The sequence below is a fragment of the Hibiscus syriacus genome, unplaced genomic scaffold (genome assembly GCF_006381635.1).
Source record: "Hibiscus syriacus cultivar Baekdansim isolate YM2019G1 unplaced genomic scaffold, ASM638163v2 tig00110890_pilon, whole genome shotgun sequence".
Classification (NCBI taxonomy): Eukaryota; Viridiplantae; Streptophyta; class Magnoliopsida; order Malvales; family Malvaceae; genus Hibiscus; species Hibiscus syriacus.
In genome coordinates, this window is record NW_024062900.1 from 12,298,681 (window position 1) to 12,319,154 (window position 20,474).

The 20,474-nt window shown below is 36.5% G+C and overlaps 1 protein-coding gene across 1 annotated transcript; it reads left to right on the forward strand.

Annotated features, from left to right (window-relative positions):
• Positions 1-3,381: 3,381 nt before the first annotated feature.
• LOC120144727 (golgin-84-like) lies at positions 3,382-4,117 on the forward strand. Its single transcript, XM_039158724.1, has 3 exons — positions 3,382-3,580; positions 3,637-3,836; positions 3,939-4,117. Exons 1-3 carry the CDS (start codon positions 3,382-3,384, stop codon positions 4,071-4,073), a joined length of 534 nt encoding a protein of 177 aa, XP_039014655.1. The 3' UTR covers positions 4,074-4,117.
• The last annotated feature ends 16,357 nt before the right edge of the window (positions 4,118-20,474 follow it).

The window sequence follows — 20,474 nt, forward strand, 5'->3', positions numbered from 1 at the left end:
TGGAAAAAACAAAGAATGGCCACATCCTTGCCCTAACAAGAACCCTTTTGTTTCAAAAAAATATACCTAAACAACATTGGGGGAAGCTGTGTTAACTGCCACCTATATGATAAAAGGCGGCATACTGAAGCCCTTGAGTCCCAAAGCCCTATCCAAGTTCTAACTAGTTTCTTCCCAAGTTTCAGTCCTCCACTTAAACTTAAGCCCAAAATATTTGGTTGTGTTTCTTTGTTCATATACACTGTCAAAATAGGGGTAAGTTTGATCCAAATTTATTGAAATGTATCTTTGTTTGCTACTCTTCTACTCAAAAGGGGTACAAGTGTTATCATCCACCTACATGGAAACATTTTGTTTTTTTGCTGATGTCACCTTTGTAGAAAAAGAAAATTATTTTACTCGTCCTTATCTTCAAGGGATATTTCATTCAGGGGAGATAAGGACAAAGATTGTTTCCTACTTCAGCCACTTTTTGACGTTCCTACACCAGCCCGAAAATTAACTCATGTCCAACAGCCTGTCCAATAGCCTAATTCACCCCAATCTAACTCCTTACAATCTGATCCTAATACACCTCAGCCAAAGACTCAGGACATTACTCATCGTTTTCTAGTTTATTCAAGGAGGAAGGCACCAGTGCAGGTTTAATCATCCTCTTCCTCTCCTATACAACCTGAGATAATTAATGAACCTATTTTTGATCAAAATACCACTAAAAGTTATGATCCTATTTATGATCATAGGGATTTTGACTTTCTTTTGCAATTAGAAAAGGAAAAAGAGCTTGTACCATAAAAAACCCTCTTTATCTATTTATTTCCTACAATAACTTGTATCACAACCACAAGACCTTCCTTACTAGCCTAAACACCATTGCCATTCCTAAAATTGTATCTGAGGCATTAGAAAATGAGGATTGGAAGATTGTCAAGCAAGTTGAGCTGGAAGCACTTGAAAAGAACATGACATATGATTTGGTAGAAATGCTAGAAGGGAAGAAAACAATGGGGTGCATATGGGTGTTTACAGTAAAGTACAAACAATATGGTTCGTTAGAGAGATACAAATCAAGGTTGGTGGCCAAGGAGCACTCTCAAACTTATCAGATAGAATACCTTGAGACATTTGCTCATGTTGCAAAGATGAACACTGTGAGAATCCTATTGTCATTAGCTGCCATCAGGGGTGGAAATTACCGTAGTTTGACATAAAGAATGCCTCATTGCAGGGATCTTGGGGAGTAAGTGTACATGGACATCCCACTAGGATTTGGTCCCAATACTGGGCAAGCAATGTACAAGATAAAAAGGTTGTATATGGGATAAAGTAGTCCTCAAGAGCCTGGTTTGGGAGATTTACCAATGTGATGCTAAAGTTGGGTTATAGACATAGTTAAGGTGATCATACATTGTTTGTGAAACATTCGCCTTCAAGGGGAGTAATTACTTTAATGGTTTATGTATATGATATCATTGTTACAAGGGATGATTTGAAAGAAATTGATGATCTAAAGAAGTGTTTGGTAAAGGAGTTTGAAGTTAAAGAACTTGAAAGACTAAAATATTTCCATGGTATTGAAGTGGCACATTCATCGTAAGGAATTTTCATATCTCAACAAAAATACACTATATACTTGTTGACGAAAAATGGAAAACTGAGGTGTAGACCAGCATAAACACTAATAGAAGTTAATCACAAGCTTGGAGATTCAAAACAAGATACAATAGTTGACAAAAGCTCATATCAAAGGCTTGTGGGAATACTCATTTACTTGTCACACACCAGACCAACAATGCCTATGCAGTTGGAGTTGTGAGTCAATTCACGCATAATCCTAAAGAATCACATCTAAGGGTTGTAACTCAAATTTTACTATATTTGAAGGGCACACCAGAAAGAGAAGTTTTATTTAAAAAGGAGGAAGCTTGACTTTGGAAGGATATACAGATGCAAACTATGTAGGATCCATAGTTGATAAAAGATCCTCATGGTACTGTACTTTTTTGGGAGGAAATCTAGTGACTTAGAGGATCAAAAAGCAAAATGTTGTGGTCAGATCCAGTGTAAAAGAATAATTTAGGACGACGACACTTGGAATTTGTGAATTATTTTGGTTGAAGATTATTTTAGAATATTTGAAAATCAAATGGGACGGTCCAATGAAGTTGTGTTGTGATAATAAATCAACAATCAACATTTATCATAATCCAGTTCAACATGACAAGACAAAACATGTTGAAGTGGATAGACATTTCATAAAGGAGAAACTTGACAGTGACCTAATTTTTACTCCCTATGTGTCCACTAGAGATCAAGTTGCAAATATACTTAGCAAGGGGCTACTTGGGAAGTATTTTCAAAACCTAGCAAGAAAGCTGAGGATGGAGGATATCCATTCTCCAGCTTGAGGGGGAGTGTCAGAAAATAAATTTCTAAATTAGAAAGATTATGTGTAGATACATAAGATTTTGTGAATATGTTTTAGTAATTAAAATCCATAACTGTAAGGGATTATATCATTCCCTAGAATTAAGTACTTTCTTATCTTAAGAGTTTCCTAAAGCTAAGATTACAACTTGTATATATAACTGTAACACTTCTACAACAAATATATTGAGAATTACTCTAATTTTATCAATAACAATATGTAAGATTTTTAAAGCATCCCTTTTCCTTTTCTTTTTAAATTGGAGTGCAACTCTTCTTTGAAATATCAAACTTGAATTTTCTTTTTTGAGATGAGAAAGTTAAATATGTCAACCTTAATAGTAACCATACTTTGATCTTGTTGAAGTGAAATATTAAAATCCAATAACTAAAAACTAGAATAACCGCATAAATTATGAGTTGATACATAAAATCATACTTTGATCAAATATTCTATATTTTAGAGGCCTATTGTCATAACACAACTATCTTCTTTTCCATTTTCTGTATTGTACAATATCTGCTGCTTCTCTCTCCCCCCCCCCCCCCCGTATCCGTGTCTCTATCTCTCTCCATAGCTCAATCTCATAGATATATAACAACACACAGGCATACACATGTATCTCCCCTCTTTTAATTGTAAAGCTTCTAATGTGCAAGGTTCTTCAGCAAAAAAGACAAAGACAAGGATGAAGGTATTAAAAATATGCAACCATGAATTAGCATTATGCGTATATTTCAAGTAAATATGTTCCTAAAGATAGTTTTAATCAGATTTTTCCTTGTTTTCAGGAACAAAAAAGACTTCCAACAAAAAAAAAATCCCAAATCTAGTGATATTGTGCGCAAGGAAACAAGTTCAGAAGTATTACAATCTGATGTAACACCTGATAAAGATAATGATACTTTTTCTTCTGACAATGAGGGAAGCTCAAGTGCTAATTCTAAATTTCTATGGTCCAAACAAGTACTGACCTGTATAACAACAGTGAGAAAGATTCCCCTAAAGTTCCTATATCTGGGTCGTTGGATACCGATGTGGTTAAACATGGTGCTGATCAGGAAGAAGCCTCTGCGATTGTCAACAATGCAGATGCTTCATTATCAACTTCAAATGTGAGCTTCTCAATGAGAATGCTTCTGATGTTCAAATGTGAGCTTCTCAATGAGAATGCTTCAGTGAAGATCATCTAATTAATGGTGGCCAAGATACTGAATCCCAAATTGCAGATGTCCCTTCAAAGTCTGAACAAGAGAAGTCACAACATGTAGTTGTTGATTCTCATGTTAACTCTGAAGCTAAGTTAAAAGAAGACGATGTTAAAATTGAAACTCCTGTGAATCAAAATAAACTACAAGCGCAAAATGTTGTCACTCCTCCAAAAATGGCCCAGGACCAACTTGATGAGGTAACAAATACACTCAACTCTAAAATTGTAGTTGATGCTGGAATCTTATCATGTTGCAACCATTTAAAAGTCCTTTTCACTGGTCCTATGGTTTTCATCCAGGCTCAAGGACTGCTTAAAACCACCAATTCTACCGGTCAATCAAAAAAGGCAAGACTAGCTCGGGTAAGCTCCCTAAATTTATTGGTTTTCCTTTTGGTGCTGAATATTGAGACTAATGTGTATTCAAGCAATTGAATTTCACTCTCATGTACTACCTATAGAAAATAAGAGTTCAGTACCTGACCATAGTGGGTGGATATGTGAGTGGGTTGGTAAATGTTTGAGTACCCTGAACAAAATTTTGTTATGAATCAGAATAAGCTGCACCCTTTGGATAAAATCATCATATCTGTTTCGTTTCCTTCAATTTGTTAATTGGTTTTATAAGATCTAATTTGTTATCAACACTCTTTTAGTGCATCATATTTGTGGCCATCCATCTATTAGGCCGAGACTTGAGAATATTTCTGTTATATTGCTTGGAAGAATGTTCTCGTTTTAAATCTTCCTCGTGAAAAAAAGTAACCTTTAAAAGGAACCAACCTAACTTGCAAATGAGTGTGAATGTTTTTGTGCCTCCTAATTAGCCCCTCGCAGATTAGATGTTTTGATGCTTTTTTTTTGTCTCCTCTTTCTTTCTTTTTTCTGATTTTGTAACAAATTGTTCTACCCTGATTCCTAGGTTTGTGATGGACTTTCATCCCGTCTTCAAGAGTACAAATTTGAGAATGCACAACTTGAGAAGCTTCTAATTGCTGAGGTAATTGGTTCTATCATTTTTCTACTTTTGGGCATTTTTTCAAGTTATAATCATGTTTGTTACGCATGTAACTTAAGGAATAAATTTAGGACTAAATTGCTTCATTGACAGAGGGAGTTGAGTAAATCATATGAATCTTGTATAAACCAACTGCAACAAGAGTTATCTGTTTCTAAGAGTGAAGTACCAGGAATATAGTCAAATAGGATACATCCACTAATAGAAAACGGGTTCACCAACTTTAGCATGTCATATTCAATGGTGATGATCATTCATAGATTGACAAAGTAAATAAATTTGAATGTCATATAATAGGTTCAATCAATAGATCACGTGAGCATGTCAGTGACTATATCAAGGAATTATAATTAATCGAAGATATGAAATTTCAAAAGTTTCGAGGAACTACGGTGTAGCTTACAAAAGAGATCTAAAAAATATAAAAGAAAATGTATCTGTATTATGAATCAATTAATTTGTAATTTTCCTAATTTTCTATTAAATTTATATTGTTAATATATATACTTTTTGAAAAAATATTTTTTCATACATCACAAGAATAAGTTACTCTATTGAATATTTTAATATAAAATTACGTATACAAAGCATGGTTTTCAGAACCGGACCGGTTAGCAAACCGGCCATGCTACCGGTTCACTGGTTCAACTGGTCGAACCGGTCCGACCGGACGACGTCATAATTATTTAAAAAATTAAATAAAAATACCAAAAATATTTAATAAAAAATAATTTTTTATATCACAAGTCATATTCAAAGCAAGTCATAACATATATAAATTAAAAACCATAACATCAAGTGAAACAAAATGATTCAAATTAAGTACAACAAAATATTTAAGATAAAACATATTAAATAATAAATATAATTATATAACTATAATTAAAAAATAAATTTGGGGCTAAAAAATCATAACAAAATAATATTGTTTGGTTTAATTTTTTTTAAAAACAATCTCACATGGCTAAGAAACATAGAAGAGCATCCCAAAAGTCTAAAGAGTAAAAATATGAGAACAAAACAATCTCACATTGCTAAGAAACATAGAAGAGCATCACAACTAACTTCTATAAATAATAGAGGTAATTTGACATTCAAAATCATGGAGCCTTTTGGTGAGCATTGAGTGAACTATTCTTTCACTTCAATCAAGCTCGAATTTTAGGCTTCAATTGAGCTTCTAATTTTTTTTTTAGTTCAAGCCTTTTTGAGTTCGAGTTGCAATATTATATTTCGAGTTCGATTTGAAATTGATAATTTTTAACTTGTGAGTTTGAGTGGAGTTGAGCTTACTTTTAAAGTTTTCAAGTTAGAGTCGAGCTCAGCAATACTCGAGTTCGACTTGGCTCGTTTAACAAACGACGTTTGGTTTAATTTTTTTTAAAAAAAAAAAAACAAAATTTCCGGTTTTTTTTTGTTTTCAGCCGGTCCGATTCGAATAGTTCAGCGGTTCTGGCCGGTTCGTAGCGGTTCAACCGATTTAGATTGAACTGGACTAGACAACGATTCTCGGTTGAACCGGCCGGTCCGATCTGGTTTTCAAAACAGAGATACAAAGCAATAACTCTCGGATGTTTTAGTTTTGTATAACCCTAGCATCTTTCTTTTCTCTAGCCTTTACCTGCCATTTTTTTTTACTTATAGGTGGCGACATCAGTTTTGATCCTAGTCAATAATCGTCTGTGTTTTTTTGTCTCTCATTTACTTTTTTATATGTATATTTTATTTTGTGTGTTTTTAATTTTTAATAATTCTACATGTATAATACATTTTTTTTATTTTCATGACACGTTTTCGGTCATTTGACTATTTTTTTAGGGTTAGAATTGATATCATCCTGACTGATTAACATGACATTTACTTGTTATCTTGTTGATCTTCCTTACTTTGGACCTACGGATTAGACTTGAATACGCGATTTACATTCGTAAATAGTTTTCTTATAGCGCTCCACCCTGATTTGCGGTTGTTGGTGGTCTTTCGGAAGTTTAATCCTCTATTGTGATTCGTTTGTTGATGCAGTCAAATTTATTCATACTAATCTTTTGTTCAAGTTTCTTGGATGAATTTTAATCTTTTTCTTATATGATCTTTGAATGAACATGAGTGACAAATTTACTTTATTAATGATTATAAGAAATTACTATAATTATGTGTTAAGTTTTCGAACTTCATTATAATTTAAAATATTTTCTTCTTTTAATAAAACTAGTCACTCTATTTGCATTAGAAAAACAATAATTCTTGGAATTGGAATTGCGTGCGGATATTTTAAAGTTGTAATTATAAATATTTGTTACAAATTGGGTTGTGAACGAGACAAATGAAATTATAATTTACTCAAGTTTGATTTAATTAAAATTTTTTCAACATTTAATTTGAATAGATTTAATTTAAGCTTAAATTTAAATTCTTAACAAGTTAAAGCGAGTTAGTTGATATTCGATTTGAAAAGCCAACAATCAATTCAAAAGAAATAATATATTTATTTTTTTAATTTTTTAAATTAAATTATTAATAATGTCGAAACGATTTTTCCTTAAAAGGTGAAAAAGTGATATTTTGAAAATCACATCAATTTTTAACTTATCTCGTTCAATTGATTTTTAATTTAAAAACAAATGTAATATAAAAGACCTCTCGTTTCGAAAAATTTTGGATTTCCTTTACGATCTAAAAATACGGTTCGAAGAGTCGCCACCAACCTTTGATTAGGGTGTGATTGGGCACCCAAAAACGTTTTGTCATTTTAAATAAAAATTAATTTTAATTAAAACAACAAATTAAGGTCTGCGTTACCAAAATCCGAGTTCGGGAGTCGGTTGCGTGTGGGGAAGGATTAGCATCCCCACGTAAATCGATACCTAGTCGATTAATTAACGTCCTTGCATTGAACTTTACAAATTCGAACTTAATTTAATTTTTGATCCCATAAAACAAAAATGTAAATTTAAAAACATTCAAAAACACTCAAATAAATTAAATTAACATTACCGAGTCATTTTAGAAAGATAAAGAATGTTCGATTATTTACAAATATCGAGACCAGATCTTAAAAGTTATAACAACCTTTTCTCGATAAATTTAAATAAACGAACATTTCCTTTTCTTTCGTTCCCAAATTTTAGAGTGATGAATCAATTTTTAGACGTCACTAATGGATACACTTTTATTTTAAAATCATTAAAAGCGGACCTCAAATCAGTTATGACTGGCCACTTAAAACAATTTTAAATTAAAAGTATATTACCCTTAATCCAATTATGTGGTATGTTGAGTTATGCAAATGAGGCTATCATGCAAATTGTGCAAAAAAGGATGTCGTGCCAAAATTAACAAAACAAAATTAAAAATATCATACAACGTGACATGCAAAAAAAATTATGCACATATGTTTCTAAATTTAAAATTATAAATTATGTATACTAACCTATAATGTACAAATGTGATTCAAATATAAAAATAAAGACATGATATGCTAAACTATAAATTTTAAAATATATATATACATATTAAAAATGACTAAATTAAATAAATGTAAAATTCAACATACAAATAAAAAATAAACCAGGGGACCTAAATATAAGTATACGCATAAAATAAGATCTTATACGCAATTTATCTTATTTAGTTTAAGTCAAAACAAAATGCAAAATAACGTAATAGTGCCTGCACATTCGGGAAAGAAAAAGAAAAAAAAATCTCAAGATTAAAATGAATAAGGGACTACTCTGCAAATATGCGCCTAAAGTGAAAGGGCTTAAACCTGATTTATCCCTAAAGTTATTATATTTAATCTAATAAAAAAAACTAAATTAAGTTATCACTCAGACTTCCCTCTCCCCTTTCTTCCTCGCACACTGCCCACGCCAGAGAAGGAAGGCTACTGTCGCTCCATCGCCCCTCACCAGCGGAATAGATGTCGGCCACTGCTCGACTGCTCATCAAAGGGTCTACACTCGCTCCGGTCACCTCTTAACGGCAACCACCCTAAATCCCGACCACTACTATAATTCAACCGAGACACCCAACATCCATTCTCTATCTCTTCTATCTCTTCTCTCGATCACTCACCAAATCTCAGTTTCTACCACCATTCAACCTCCTCGGTAACCGACGCTCACTCTAACCATCAACCCTAGCGTTCAAAAAGCCCAAATAAACACCCAAGGTCATCTCTTCAACTCTACCGAAAACCCCCCAAACCTTCAAAGGATTAGCTATCCGGTTGGGTAAACGTCGACAAACACCCCGACGCATTGCAAGGTAGACTATCGAGACTCTCCTCACCTAGATTTATAATGAATCTATTTATCTAACACAATCCTTTATTTTCAACAGTATAGACTCAAATAGCTAGGAGGCGAAACGAAACGAACTACAATTAAGGCAAGCATTTAAACTATCTCCTTTACCTTTCTATTAGTTTCAAATACGAAACAAAAATTAAAGCTTCAAAAGAAGAATTGGAGAAAAACCTCGGGAATTCGCTTACTTATACTCGAATGCCAAAAATAATTGACTTGTTTCTATTGTTTGCTTCCAACGAACCAGGGCCGAGGAAATCCCTTTGTGACAACACTGTTTGATTTTCGAATATGGGAAAGAAAACTCTTACACCACTCCTCTTTTCTTTTGCGCTATTGTGTTTAAAAAAAGAGAGTAAAATCTCTGTTCTTCTCGTAATGGTCGCACTCGGCTCCAATCTTCCCTCCTCTCTTATTTTCCTGTGCTCTCTCCCTTTTTGCCTATGTTAAATCTTCAAAAACCGACCCCCCACCTCCTTTATAGTTTCTTCCTCGTAGATTAAGAAAACTGAAATCCTTTTTTATTAACTCCCGATAACTGATTTTAGTTTTCCAGGGAGTATTCACGTGGGCTTGAGTTGGGCCTTCAATTACTCAGCTTTGGGTCTGCTCCGATCTAGCCCTGGATAAAAAGGAGCATCTACAGCTGCCCCTCTTTGCTTATTGTCGTGCAACGAGAATAGAGCAAAGATCAAAAGATGATCGAGTTTGTCCGGTCTTGAGAACTTCAAAAGATTAAAGCACTTCATTGTTACTTCGGTATAAATGGCACTTGAAAAATCTTCAAATGATAAGTCCGCTCCCTATTTCTTCAGGGAGTATAAGACTCGAACAATCTTCAATAAATGAGTCCGCTCCTTATCCGTTCAGGAAGTATAGAACTCGAACAATCTTCATAAAACGGGTCCGCTCTCTATTCCTTCAAAGAGTATAGAACTCAAACAATCTTCATAAAATGGGTCCGCTCCCTATCCGTTCAGGGAGTATAGAACTAGAACAATCTTCATAAAACGGGTCTGCTCTCTATTCTTTCAGAGAGTATAGAACTCGAACAATCTTCAATAAATAGGTCCGCTCCCTATCCGTTCAGGGAGTATAGAACTCGAACAATCTTTAATAAACGGGTCCGCTCTCTATTCCTTCAAAGAGTATAGAACTCGAACAATCTTCAACAAACGGGTCTGCTCTCTATTCCTTCAGAGAGTATAGAACTCGAACAATCTTCAACAAACGTGTCTGCTCCCTATTCCTTTAGAGAGTATAAGACTCGATCTTCATAAACTGAGTTTGCTTCACTACTCTTCCGTGAAGGCTTAAGATTGAACTGTTTCAAAGGTCAAACCTGAAAATCAAGCATTATCAATCATGAACAAATGCTCGAAAATATTATATTCAAAAATTTAGAATTTGAGAAAATTTCTAAAAATCCATCTCCATCATGAAAACTTGTCCGGAAGCCCTTGGATATGTGAATCCGCTTTGGCTCAGTTTTCGTATAAACATCGTTCTTTTCAATATCTCAAAACTAGTTATCTTCATCTCGATGCTTCAATATCTTCAATCTTCAACTATCATTGGGAAACCTGCAAATGCTTAAGTCATCATGCAATTATGAGTGCCATGATCCTATTTATGCCTAAATGTATGCAAATATGCAGTTTGATGCATTTTCTTCTTCGAAGGAACTCTATTTCCTTTTGATCTTGATGGAACTCGGCTTCATCTTGGGCACAAAATATTTAACCAGTTCCCCAGTTAACAATCTCAATATCACATCTTTCGGTTTAACAGTACCTTAACTTATTTCTTTCTTGAAATCCGTCAGTACCCATGACTAACTTCTTGATAAATGACAATCTCCTTGGATCATCTTTTAATGGCTGAGATTTTTTATGAACTCCAAGGTTTTAGTTTCCCGTAGCCACACAAGCTTAAATGTATAAACCATTGTCAGCTTTAGAATACCTGTATTTTCCAAAACCTTTTGCACAATAATACAAAATGATCTCATGTACTTCAAGTTAAACTATATGTTTTAACTTTTCAAAATAAGATGCTTGCAAAAGGGAAATTAACAAGAAAAGACGTCTCTTTATTCATAAAAATGCAAAGAATTTTTAGGTAACTACATGGCAAACTTTTAACTGGAAAAAAGTAAAAGAACAAAAGAGTAGGCATCTTCAAATATCAATAATGCAAATGCTTTTGAACTGGCACACCGTTAGAATGACTCGAGTGTAGCTTCTGCCGAAAGGATCTCCAAAATTGTGATGATGCTTAAGAGTGTGAAAATACTTCTAAACTCCCAAATCTCCATCATTGGATGCCCTAAACCAGTATTGAATTTCATGTGCATTCAATTTCTCTCCTGGTTATTTCCATCGAGACTCATTAATCTTTGGTCCCAACCCTGATCACCAACTATCATTATTATTACCCATATCAGGAGCTCCTTCTACTTCCAAAATCAATTCAGAATCTCCACCATGCACGAATTCTGAATTTAAACAAAACTCAAGTCTCCCTTTGTGGGTTTTCAACTTGAGACCTTCTTTGGTTTCAAGACGCCCTTTGCGGATTTTCATCTTGAACCCCCCTTTTTATTTCTTTTTCTTTTTTCATCATTTTTCTTTTCTTTTTTTTCCATTTTCCATTTTTCATTTTCCTTTTTTCCTTTTTCCCTTTTCTCTCTTTCTTCTTTTTTCATTTTTTATTTTTTCTTATTTTCTTTCTTTTTTTATTTTTTTCATTTTTCATTTTTATTTTTTTCATTTCTTCTTTAAGCGAAATATCTCTTAACAGCGTCAGAATTCACTGGATAAGGTAATTCTGATCCATCCATTTCAGTTAAAATTAGAGCTCCCCCGGAAAAAACTTTCTTGACAACATAAGGTCCTTCCCAGTTGGGCATCCATTTTCTTCGGAAATCATTCTGAACAGGCAAAATCATTTTAAACACCAAATCTCCTTAATGAAATTCTCGAAGACGAACTTTCTTACCATGTGCTTGTATCATACGTTTTTGGTACATCTGCCCATGACAAATAGCTTTCAATCTCTTTTCTTCAATCAAATTCAACTGGTCATACCTAGCCTGTACCCATTCTGCCTCATTGAGCTTCACCTCTGACAAAATCCGAAGTGAGGGAATTTTCACCTCAATAGGAAGACAGCTTCCATCCCATAAACCAAAGAAAATGGAGTTGCCCCCAGTTGAAGTCCGTACTGAAGTTCGATAAGCAAACAGAGCAAAGGGCAACTTCTCATGCCAATCCTTATAGGTCTCAGTCATCTTCTCTATGAGCCTTTTGATGTTCTTATTAGCCGGCTCTACTGCTCCATTCATCTTTGGGTGATAAGTGGTGGAATTATGATGCTTTATTTTGAACTGTTTACAGACCGAGTCCATCATCTTATTGTTTAAATTCAACGCATTATCGGAGATAATCTTCTCTGGTAAACCATATCTACAAATGATCTCATTCTTTAAGAATTTACATATTGTAAACTGGGTAACATTTGCATAATAAGCTGCTTCTACCCACTTGGTGAAGTAATCTATGGCTACCAGGATGAAGCGATGACCATTTGAAGCTTTGGGCGAAATTTGACCAATAACATCCATGCCCCACATTGAGAATGGCCACGGAGCCGTCATTACATGCAACAGAGGAGGAGTATATATCTTATCTCCATAAATCTGGCATTTGTGACATTTTCGGGCATAATTAATACAGTCTGTTTCCATAGTTGACCAATAATACCCAAATCTCATAATCTGCCTAGCCATAGCATGCCCATTAGCATGGGTACCACATATTCCCTCATGCACTTATTCAAGAATCAACTTGGCTTCTTTCGTGTCAACACACCTTAACAAGACCTGATATAGACTTTTCTTGTATAGAGTCTCACCATCAAGCACATACCCTGATGCCATTCTTCTAATGGTTCTCTTATCATTCTCAGTGGCCTGTTCCGGATAACTCTGATACCTTATATATTGCAAGATATCATAATACCAGGGGTTTCCATATTCTTCCTCTTCAATATTAAAATAATGGGCTGGATACTCATAAGCCTTCATTTTAATGGGCAACATTTTTGAATGCTCATTCATCTTAAATGCTGCTGCCAGTGTGGCTAAGGCATCTACCATTTGATTCTCTTCTCTGGGGAGATAATTGAAAGTTACTTCTTCAAATTCTTCAACAAGTTCCATAACCAACTTACGATAGTCTACAAGCTTGGGATCTTTTGTCTCCCATTCTCCCATGAGCTGGTAAATTACCAAAGCTGAATCTCCATACACCTTGAGCATTTTTACTTTGCATTCAACGGCAGCTCTAAGACCCAGAACACAAGCTTCATACTTGGCCATATTGTTTGTACAATCAAAATTAAGCCGACGGGTGAAAGGATAATGTTCTCCCTCTGGGAAATCAAAGCTCAACAGCTCATATTATTTCGAAGCCCTGCTTGCAATGAATTCCACTATAGCACTTCCTTTAATTGCCATTTGGTTTACATACTGGATGTCAAATTCGGATAATATGATCTGCCAACGAGCTAATCTTCCAGATAATGCAGGCACACCTATAAGATACTTCAAGGGATCAAGCTTGGATATAAGCTAGGTAGTATAATACAACATATATTGCCTAAGCCTTCGGGTAGCCCATACTAAAGTGCAACACAACTTTTCAATGGATGGGTATCTAGTCTCACATTCAGTGAACTTCTTGCTGAGATAATAGATAACCCTTTCTTTCTTCTCAGTTTGGTCACGTTACCCCAGCACACACCCCATTGAATTTTCATAAACCGACAAATACAGAATCAATGGTTTTCCTGAGATGGGTGGCGCCAAGATTGGAGTGCTCGACAAATATCTTTTCACTGCTTCAAAAGCTCTTTGACAATCCTCACTCCATTTCCCTGAGTTATTCTTGCGAAGAAGGCGGAATATGGGATCACACTTTTTCGTCAGTTATGAAATAAACCGAGCTATATAATTTAATCTCCCCAAAAATCCTCTGACTTCTTTTTATGTTCGTGGGGGTGGCGAGTCTTGAATAGCTTTTACTTTATCTGGGTCTATTTCAATTCCTTTTCGGCTTACTACGAAACCCAACAGCTTCCCAGATGTCACCCCAAAAGTATATTTATTTGGGTTGAGTTTTAGCTGGCATCTTCTTAGTCTTTTAAAGAGCTTTCTCAAATTCCCAATATGTTCTTCCTCTGTCTTCGCTTTGACAATCATATCATCGACATAAACTTCTATCTCTTTATGCATCATGTCATGAAATAACGTCACCATGACCCTTTGATATGTTGCCCCTGCGTTTTTCAGTCCAAACGTCATTACTTTATAACAAAACGTTCCCCACATGGTAACGAATGTCATTTTTTCCATATCTTCAGGGTTCATCTTAATTTGATTGTAACCAGAGAAACCATCCATAAAAGAGAACAAAGAATTTCCAGTAGTATTATCCACTAAAGTGTCTATATGTGGCAAAGGAAAATTATCCTTTGGACTTGCTCGGTTGAGATCTCTGTAGTCGACACACATTCGAATTTTTCCATCTTTTTTTGGTACTGGGACGATATTCGCCACCCACTCAGAATATTTAGTCACTTTAAGAAACCCGGCATCAAATTGTTTCTTCACTTCCTCTTTAATCTTGAGCAGCATCTCAGGTCTCATTCTTCTCAGTTTTTGTTGTACCGGCTTACACTCAGGCTTTATTGGCAATTTGTGAACAACCAGTTCTGTATCTAAACCCGACATATCTTCGTATGACCAAGCAAACACATCCTTGTATTCTCGAAGCAATTTAATCAAATCTTGTCGACCTCCAACTGACAGAGTGGTACCCATCTTTACTTCTCTCTTATCATCATCTGTCCCCAAATTCAAAATCTCAGTAGACTCTTTATGAGGCAGAATCTACTTATCTTCATTTTCCACCATTTTCAGCAATTCAGAAGGTAGTTCACATCCCTCATCATCATCACAATCCTCGATTTCCCCTTGACATATAGGCTTTTCGAAATCAATATCCGGGTCAGAGTCATTAGCATTCATATTATTATATGAGTTCCTGAAAGAAAAACGAAAGAGAAGATATATATAGATATATACATATGGGAGGATCTTTTCCCATAAAAATAAATAGAAAGAAATAAATACATACATATATACAACAAAGAATGAATGAATGAAATGCATGAGAGAATGTCCATTACGAGAAATTCCACTTCATAAGTTGATGGACCAATAGTCAGAGGAACATTGAAAGCAAGAAAAAAGAAACAGCTTAACCCTTTACATAAAATCACCTATTGCCCCAGGGTATGAACAACAGGGAGAAAGTTCTAGTGCATTACTCTGTAACAGATTTGTAAACTACAGGCAGTTCTTCCGTGGTCCAATTGTTCAACACGAAGCCCGGCGGTGCAGGATAAATGCCCATAGCTCTCATTTCCTCAAACTCACCATCAGTTATAACATTAATGCCTAAATCTCCCAAGGCATTCTCAACCATCACCTCAGTGTTCCTTGAATTCCCTTGAAACATATGCCCCCCAGATATGAAAATGCTGCTCAACGGCGGGAAGGTCATAGGTTCCCAGCTAAGGTCTTCACCAGCTAATCTGGCCTTTCTCATTTCCTGACTCTTCTTAATTCCCCTCAGTTTATCCCTCGGAGTTGGCTGATACCCCAAACCAAATCGATCTCTTTTAGTAACAGGGCATATTGGATTCACTGGTCCTTGTAACTGACTTTCTAACCCTTTCCCAACTTTTGCTCCTCTTCCAAGGGTCAGCTTGAGTCCCATTTTGGTACAATTTGACAATCTAGGCTTTGGTATCTTCCTTCCTTCAGCCACAAACGTAGCATTGACAAACTCCAACAATCTGAAAGAACACTCAACTGCTTTCTCATCCACTTCAATAGACGGAGCAGTAGTAGAAACAGAAGCAATAATGTATTCTTCAGCATGAATACATACCAACCTTCCATCGATCACAAATTTCAGTCTCTGGTGCAATATGGATGAAACTGCACCGGCATGATGAATCCAAGGCCTTCCTAACAAACAGTTGTATGTAGGCATAATGTCCATTACGAGAAATTCCACTTCATAAGTTGCTGGACCAATAGTCAGAGGAACATCAATCTTGCCCAACACTTCTCTTTTAGTCCCATCGAAAGCTCGAACCACACTTTGACAGGTTCTCATAAGCGTACTATCTAATGGAAGCTTCTTTAGAGTCACTAAGGGCATCACATTCAAAGCCGAACCATTATCAACCAAAACCCGGGATAACACATGCCCTTTACACTTAACTGTGATGTGCAAAGCCTTCTGACTACCAATCATCCCAGAAGGGATCTCATCTTCAGAAAAAGATAAAAATTATCAGCTTGTATATTGGAAACTAACCGGCCCAACTTTTCATGGGCAACTCTTTCGTAAAAAAAGTCTGGTTCAAAACCTTTAACAGAGCATTCCTATGGGCCTCTGAACTCAAAAGTAATGATAAAACAGAAATACGGGCAGGCAACTTGTGTAACTGTTCAACAACACTGTACTCACTGTGCTTCAGAAACTTCAAAAATTCTACCGCTTCACTCTCGGTTACTGGTTCATTGATAACAGGCTCATCTTCTTTTATCTGAATATCAACCTTTTTTCCCTTATCAACCGCAACCTTCTTCTCAGACTCTTTAGGTGGATTAAGAGAATAACACCTACCACTTCTGGTAAAGTGTCACACCTCATCTACTTCCTCATTCTCTTTTGTTACATCTCCCATCTGGCAATCATATCTCCAAGGGACTTGTTTATTATCCCGATATGGGAATGGATATGGAGGTGTAATAACCACTTTCGGAGCTACCTTTTTAGTAACTCGATTTTTGGGAGTAATAATTAGGGGACAACTGGCATTGTATACCCCTTTAGACGATCCTTCTGAAGCACAAACTTCCGCTTCCTCTTCTTCAGCAATCTCTTTAAAGAACTCAATTTCTTTACTGTCCATCATGTATTGTACCAAAGATAGGAAGTCAGGACATTGCTGAATACTGTGTCCTTCACTGTTATGATACTGACATACCTCTCCACTGTTAAACTGTTCAACCATCAAACTGGGCTTCAACAATCCTACCTTAACCATCTGGCACCACACCCAACTCATGGGTGATACCACCTCACTAACATTCCTTACAATCCTCTTTCTTTTCTCTTCAGTAATTGCGTTAACTCCTGTCCCTGCATGGCTTGGTAACGGATTCTGAGCTATAGTCGGCTGCTCACTGTCACCAAAGTTGATGACATTCCTCGTTCTCAAATCTTGGACAACCTTCTTAAACGCAGTACAATTCTCAATGGAATGCCCGGGATTTCCTGCATGGTACTCACACTGAGCACTAGCATCATACCATTTGGTAAAAGGAGATTGCATTGGTGTCACGTGATACGGTGAAACCACATGCCAATCATACAAAATCTGAAACAATTCCTTATAAGTCATTGGGATGGGGTCAAATTGAGGTCTCTCTATCCTCTGGTCCCTTGCCCCTTGTCTATTATCATTTTGTGTCGATGACCCTGCTCCTTGAGGATGGGAAATAGTGATGTTATTAGAATCGTACTGCCTCACATTACTGACTTCATTTTCCTTTTTCCTCGTTGGTGGCCTCTTACTAGACTCTCCTCCCTCGAGCTTTCCACTCTTAACTGCCATTTCAATCATTTCTCCCACCGTAACTACATCAGCAAAACTTCGATAAGGATTACCGATAAGATGCGAGAAAAAAGGAGCCTTTAAGGTATTGACAAAAAGCTATTTTTTTCCTCCTCTACAATGGCGGATGGACTTGCACTTGGTGGCCTCTTACTAGACTCTCCTCCCTCGAGCTTTCCACTCTTAACTGCCATTTCAATCATTTCTCCCACCGTAACTACATCAGCAAAACTTCGATAAGGATTACCGATAAGATGCGAGAAAAAAGGAGCCTTTAAGGTATTGACAAAAAGCATATTTGTTTCCTCCTCTACCAATGGCGGATGGACTTGCACCGCTACATCTCTCCATCTTTGAGCATATTGTTTAAAACTCTCGTTAGACTTCTTTTCCATTCCTTGCAACATCATCCTGTTGGGCCTAACATCTTTTATATGTTTGTATTGCTCAAGAAAGGACTTAGCCAAGTCTTTCCATGATTTAATATTAGCTCTACTCAGCTGGTTATACCACCGGATTGCCGAGCCAGTTAAGCTTTCCAGAAAGCAGTGTATCAACAATTGATCGTCCCCTATGTATCCGATCATCTTCCTACAAAACATCGTGATATTCACAGAAGGACACCTGGTACCATCAAACTTCTCAAAGTCAGGAACCTTGAACTTTGGTGGCAAAACCAAATCTGGAACTAGACTTAATTCCTTTGCGTTGAATCCATAGACACTGGTATCTTCCTTCATGGCTCTGACTTCTCTTTCTAACTGTTTCCATTTCTCTTCCAACAGATTATTTTGGTCCTTCTTGGCTTCTTCATCAAGGTCCGGAACTTGATGATATTGATGTTCTTCCTGATATGAACTAGATCCAGGCTGTACGTTAACAGAAGCACCGACTGGATTAATATGCACCTTCCCGACATGAACAGGGGTCACTTGAACGTTATGAGATTGTTATGGGGTTAACCCTGGAGGATAAAGTGGGTCCTCAGTTACAACTCCTGGCACAGTGCTTTTCCCATGTTCCGGATTTCTTCCTTCCAACATACTCGCAAACTTGGCAAACATCTCCTTTTGGGCATTCATCATATCTTCTTGCATTTTATTGATATTATCTTGTAACTCCAACTGAGCCTTCTCAATTTGGGCAAGTTTTTCCTCCATAACTTTCTTCCTGGTTCTGTAAGTATGCTTGGGATTTTCCAGTATTCCTCTATCATAGAGTCCTTTTGTTAATGTTGACGTTTATTAATGAATATTGAAATATATGATTATGAATGAATAAAATGCGATACAAAAATTTAAATGTATTAAAAAATGCATATGCAAAATGCAGGGTGTTGATCCTGGAACGACTCCTTAGAACAACTCTTTATATTAGAACGACGTTCAATTACAAAGTTGAAACCAATCACAAATAAATCTGCACCATCTCTCCTATTTGTTGTACGTGTGCTAGCAACTCCATGATCTTCTGGTTTTTTTCAGCCTCGGGATCCAGTTCTTCAGTCACATCAGCAGCTTCCTCAGATAGAATGACCAAATATTGAGCTATTCTCTGCGCGTGTCCTAGGTAACAAGCAATAAGGTCCTCTCTTTGCTTAACTCTCGCCTGAGCTCGCTCCCATCGAAAACGCCACTGTATATCCTCCTCATAAGGAACTATCGATAGCTCACTTGCTTGCCTCTGAAAATCTTGAACCATGGCTTCAAGCTCACTCACTTGTATTTTCAGACTTTCAACCTCCCTCTGGCTCGAGCTACCTTCCCCGCTTCGGTATCGTCGTAATGCAGTCTCTAAACTTGAAATTTTCCCCTTCAACTTCTCGTTATGGGCTTGACTCTATTGTAATTGCTGCTCTAAAGAATTATTTTCTTTCGATAAAATCTTCACTTGGTGCCTGCTTTGTTTGAGCTCTTCTTGACTCTCTCCGGCTACTCTCTTGAGGCTCGCCACTTCTTGCCTCCATTCGATAGATGACTTACTCGAGCTAGAACCTGTCTGAGCTTTTACCATTCGCTGATAAGTTGACCGAAGATCGTCAAAGTCTAGCCGAATTTGTTTCTTCACTTTTTCAATTTGATCTGTTCTACTCTTCTGAATTTCAATCTCCAATCCCCTTTGATACACTTCATCTTCCAACTTCTGTAAAGTCATTCTCCATTGTCTCCGTTCTGCTTCGAAATCGCGCTTAGCTAACTCTAATGGAGATGGCACCACTCTCAACTGTTCCTCCACCGGCTGAATATATTTTCAGGATTCACTATCGGGATATTGTCATTTACTCGACCGCTTCTCGACTGCTCGTACTCTTGAGATAACTCGAGATCATAAGTGAACAGATTCACACGATGAGTTTGCTTCAAGGCCTCAGCAACCCCTTTAACTTTACCCTTATACTGATCTCCTTTGAATGCAAAACCCGACCCTACCAAGTCCCATGTGGGTGGAATGAACTGCCTTGACCCATACTGTCTGGAAACTAGTAGCGGTGCATATCCAACAGAGCCTTATATACCTGGTAAAGGAACCCAATCTCACTCTCCACATCGGTAAAGTATAGTCGAAGAGACATTCCACGAAGCTCACCAAAAAATATCACCATCTCTGATATCCTTGAAGATGACCATCCATTTTTTTCGGTAAAGCCCCCAGGCCATTCTTTAGAAAGAAAATCCTTCAAAGGGGAATAACCCTCTAGAAACACTCATCCTGGTGCTCTTTCGACATGTTTCAAATGAATTAGAATCCACA

Excerpts from the sequence above, each read along its gene's own strand:
- LOC120144727 (XM_039158724.1), top strand. The coding sequence starts at position 3,382 with ATGGTCCAAACAAGTACTGACCTGTATAACAACAGTGAGAAAGATTCC. Across the intron at positions 3,581-3,636 it reads AATGCTTCTGATGTTCAAAT|ATACTGAATCCCAAATTGCA; the intron begins GTGAGCTTCTCA and ends ATGGTGGCCAAG. Across the intron at positions 3,837-3,938 it reads CCCAGGACCAACTTGATGAG|GCTCAAGGACTGCTTAAAAC; the intron begins GTAACAAATACA and ends GTTTTCATCCAG.